This window comes from Bison bison, unplaced genomic scaffold (assembly GCF_000754665.1).
Source record: "Bison bison bison isolate TAMUID 2011002044 unplaced genomic scaffold, Bison_UMD1.0 scf7180017864029, whole genome shotgun sequence".
In the NCBI taxonomy this organism is placed as follows: domain Eukaryota; kingdom Metazoa; phylum Chordata; class Mammalia; order Artiodactyla; family Bovidae; genus Bison; species Bison bison.
The window spans coordinates 4,097,002-4,101,653 of record NW_011494601.1 but is presented as its reverse complement, the minus strand read 5'-3'; the positions used below and the strand labels follow the sequence as shown (position 1 = coordinate 4,101,653).

General features: G+C 53.9%; 1 protein-coding gene across 1 annotated transcript in view; it reads right to left on the bottom strand.

The window, feature by feature from the left end:
- Positions 1-783: 783 nt before the first annotated feature.
- Positions 784-4,652, bottom strand: part of DLG5 (discs, large homolog 5 (Drosophila)) — a 131,424-nt gene continuing 127,555 nt past the window's right edge. The window contains exons 32-33 of the mRNA XM_010834197.1: positions 3,987-4,096; positions 784-2,524 (exon numbers count right to left, since the gene is read on the bottom strand). Of these exons, the coding sequence (XP_010832499.1) occupies positions 2,421-2,524; positions 3,987-4,096 (214 nt within the window). The 3' untranslated portion in view covers positions 784-2,420. The remainder of the gene's footprint in view (positions 2,525-3,986; positions 4,097-4,652) is intronic.

The following is a 4,652-nucleotide window of genomic DNA, read 5'->3' as shown; positions in this document are numbered from 1 at the left end:
CCCAGAGTTGGGGTTTTGCTCAACCTCCTCAGGGCCAGGAAGGAAGTCCCGCTCCCTACTCGTAACTGAGATGTCAGCACGGGATGGGGCCTCAGAGATTCTCTCGTCTGCCTTGTCTTTGGAGGCCCATGTGAGATGTGTCCAAGGTCTCGAGGCTGCAGCCCAAAGTCAGTACTGCCTTTCCAGAAGGCTCTGAGCCTGCGTTATGCAGACACCACCGGGGGGCAGAGGCTGTGCACCTCCACCCCCTGCCTGGGCTCTGCATGGGTTTAGACAAGCACTGGTCCCTTCTGGCCTTCCTGCCACCCTGGAACAGGCTTTTGGGCCCAAACAATCTGCCCACGCGAGTCGTGGGTGGTCTCACGCTGCAGCCTCTGGGCCAGGCTGGGTCTTCTTCACCCCCAGGGTGCAGGGACCCAGCTGAGATCACGAGAGGATCCTGGTGTCCTTCGAGCCCCTGTGCTTTTCACGGCCCAGGCAAAACCTGCAGATCTGAACATGAGCCCCCAGGGCAGGATTGGAATCTTAACATACATGAGCTGCCTGGTTACAACCAGCACGGTTACAACCAGCACCCACGCTGGACATGTGGGAGGGAAGGAGGGAGTCGGAGGGGCTGACACTGCAGGTGAGAGGGGCGCCCAATCATCGCGAGAGTTGGAGGGAACCTCAGAGAGTGGCCAGCTCCACCCAAACGCTGCGGGGGTGGGGGACGGCTGTCTCAAACGTAGGAACAAAGAGCCAAGGAAGCCGGGGAGAGGTGGAAAACACATGAAACACAGGTGTCTTCACAACGAGTTACAGAAATTGACCTTTATTTGTTGTACTAAAGTCTGTTTAACTTTTGATACAAAGGAAGGTTTTAGTACAGAAAACCCCAGTCTGTCAGAACAGTACCCGTGCACACTGTACCATCTCTGTGCCAACCCCAGCCGCCCAGAGCAGCGGCCCCGCGGGTGCCAGCGAAACCCCGTGACAGCCTGCGGTTGGTCCTAGCTGTCTGAGCCAGAACACGTGTACCTGTGAAACGAAGGGCAGCACTGAGACTGAAATGTGTCTCCTTGCAAACAACTGTGCAAGAAAATATATCCCTTTTTAAAAAAATGTCAGTATGGCTAAACTATAATCTAGTGTCTAGAATTACAAAGAATAAAATGAAATCAGCGATTTCTTGCTAGTAAAATGAAATGTTAGGAACAGTATTAAAATAGAGGTCCTACCCCAGTGACACTTACCCGGAGCCCCGTACAGTACCTATTATTAACAGGACGCACAGTTTAAGGAGGAACCACACCAAATCTTCAGCCAGAAACATCTGGCATCAGATGCGTTAAAAAACAAAACAAAACAAAGCCATCCTCGTGGAGCTCTGCTCATGTTGTGAGAGCTGAAGCCAAGACTAGATAGATCCCAGTTTCTCTTGAATTTTAACAGTGACCACATTGATCCTCAAGCTTCCGTAAAAGCTCTCTTTCCAGAGTCTGAAATACGAATTGTTTTTAGATCAAACAGAGCTGATGTGCCTGACCCATTGTAAAGCATTTGGGAATTACTCTGCAAAATCTGCACTGGTAAAGGCTGTCACTATTCACAGAACCGAAGGAGGACCCAGTGGCATGCCTCAGCCCCAGCCTGACACCCTGCCCAGAACTGGCTGTGTCACAGTGAACCCACAAAGCTCTGAGGACCAGAGAGAACGCTGGAATCGTGAACACAGGTGGATGAGAAGTAAGAGGTGGCAGAAGGCAGGAGACAAAGTCTGAGGAATGCGCCTACAAGACGGCGGAAGTCACCTTCCTAGGTGCAGGAGAACGCGCAGCCCCACAAAGGCACTAGTTCCGCACCCACCGACGTCTAAGCAGCCGCAGTCACAGGGCCTTCCGGGAGAGGGGCCACCGAGGAGCAGGGCGTTCGTCAGAGGTCTGGTCCCACAGCTAAGAACCTCCCAGAGCAAAGCGGCCCCCGGCGAGGTTCCAGAGTGTTTCGTTGAAAGCAGGCACAAAACCAACACCCAAGCGACAGTGAGGAAAAGGGCGGGGGCTGGGCAGCGACAACACGGAGCCCTTCAAGTAAACAGAACAACCGAGTACTTGGAAAAGGCTTGTAAACTTGTGATCTGAAAGGTTCTCTTTGCAGCATCTCTGTTGAGCTGGCTACAAGGAAGGTTGGTGTCGAGTCCCCCACTCCACAGTCTCTGTCTTAAAGCACACACGTGTGGGAGAAGCACAGTCCGCTGGCCGGGGTCTGGATCCCGTCCGTCTGTGGCCTTCCGTCTACAGAGGAGGTACTTCTGGAGCCCCGGTTCATGGATCCCTCCCCTTCGTGTTTACACACAGTGGCGTCGATCCGTAGTCACTGCAAAGAGCTGCACCAGGCGGTCGGGCTGGAGGCCAGGCTACAGTCATCCCCAGCGCTGTGTTCTAGAGAGGGCAGGCTGGGATCCACAGGACTTTATTTTGCTCTTGATTGACCACTGCCAAGATCTGAGTGCAAATGCTCGACAGGGCTCCTCCCTGGACGACCCCTGCAAGAGAGTCCCCAAACACACCCGTCATCGGCTCGGAGGAAGACGCCCTGAAGGAGGCGCAAACAGACCCTTCACTTCCTGGTGCTCTGCCTGTCTTCAGCTACTTGGCTCAACTGCTCTACCCCCGCCTCACTTCTCTTCCCTCAGCAAGAAATTGGGAAAGAAAAAGAGAGTTGAGTGCAAATCACTTCGGCTTTTTATCTATCCCTCTCGGCAACTGTTCATACCACGTTAAAATCTGGGGCTCAAACGAAGGCTGGCGTCTGATTTTCCAGGTTGCCCTGAGCCCTGTAATATGGGTGGCGTGATGTCACTATGCACATAATTCGCCAGGCTCCACAGCAGTGATGACCCGGGCTGGTGTGCCTCGTCACGCAACGCGGAGTCCCAGTACATGGGAAGCAGCCTGGGGTATGTTGTAATAGTCCAAGTGGCAGCAAGATTCTAGAGGGAACTAGGCTGGGTCTCGAGAGCTGGGCACCCCATGGCCCAGAGAAGACTCTCAGCAAAGATGATGGGCCATCCCCAGCTCCGGCTCAGGCCTGCTGCTTGGCAAGGTTTCAGCACCACGGCCCAGCGGACACTAGACAAGGGCTCTGTGCGTGCTCCGTGGAACAGCGCCACGCCCTGGCTTCCTGCCACAGATACTGACGGTGAACGTTTAGAAATGGCTATGACAATGTGACGGAGTAATTTCACATCTGCTAAATCTGATAAAAAATCAAAGCCTGTATGTCGTAAGTTTTGAAGTTTTAAATTTTCCTTTCTCTAGTAAACTGCTAAAGTATTTAACTGAAATATCGGTCTGTAATGGATTTAAAATTAAAACACAAACACACATACACATACACAGGAGAGCCAGGGCTGGGTTCTGAGACCAAATACTGCATGAGAAGCACCAATCATAACACTCTCTACATGTTACTTAAAATCACAGTCTCCACCTCTCTTGACCACGATGTTGTTATGGCCCCTACAAATGACTGATTTCATGGAAGAAGTCGGAAGCCACCAAGTACTATGGCAACTACTAAATTAGAGTTTCTTTTAGTTTGCCTTGTTTCAAAGACAAGAGACAGTAATGGTGCAGTTTGTCGTCAAACGCCACTGCGAAACTGGCCTACCCTGGAGGGTGCTGGGGATGGGTGCTCACAGCCACCACTGCTGTGCCACCTGCCTGGGGAGTGCGGAGCTGTGCCACACGGCGCCCGTGCAGCCGTAACTCAAGACCAACTGTGACCCAAGGCCAGAATCAGTGAACTTTACCTTTGGACCGACAAGCCCCCGATGCTGCCCTGTGCCTGCAATGAGACTGTCTGTAATGAAAGTGCCCACTGCGGTGGCATCGCTAGGCACCCCGGAAGTGCAGGCTGTAACACTTCTAAGTTAGAAGGGCATCCTTGGGAAGGCTGTGTCCGTCCTTGCCACCCGCTCCTCTTTGGGCCCGACGCATACCTACCTGTGAAGTACCTGCTGTACTCCTGTTCAATCTTCTGAGCCGTCTCAAACTGCTCTTTGGAATGCCTCTGAGTCACCTTGTCCTTCAGGTAGATGGGGTCTCTCTGCTCCCTATCGGGACATCCAGGAACCTGGCTGAGCCTTCTCACCTTCCCCATGCCCTCCTCTCAACTTCTCTGTCCAGAATAACAGGGCTACCCCCAACCGCACGTGCGCCCCTGGGGGAGCACAGCGCAGCCTGCTAGCCCCACAGGGAGCTCTGGGCAGAGACAGGGAAGAACTCAGACGCCCCAGCTGGCCCCCGAGTGCAGGTACCAGAAGCCTGGGAGCACCGAAAGGCAAAGGTGAGGGGGGAGCATATGGGGGCTTGGCAAGTCGTTAGCCTAACCACAAAAACTGAAGCTCAGTAAGAGCAAAGGCCCATGCACATCACAAGTCAGCTCCTGGTGGACCTGGGCTGCCCAGTTCCTGTGTCGTCGTGAGCACCAAGACGAAAGGCAGGCGAGGGCGAGAGGGCATGGGGGTCAGGAGGGAGATACGCAGACTAAGTGGTGCAGACTCGAGGCGCTGTGGCAGCCCCCACACAGGACAGAAAGCGTTGGGGAGGGCTGTGCTGGGTTAACACGACTGGCTGGGTGTGAGATGGGCACATGGTGGGGGGGGGTGG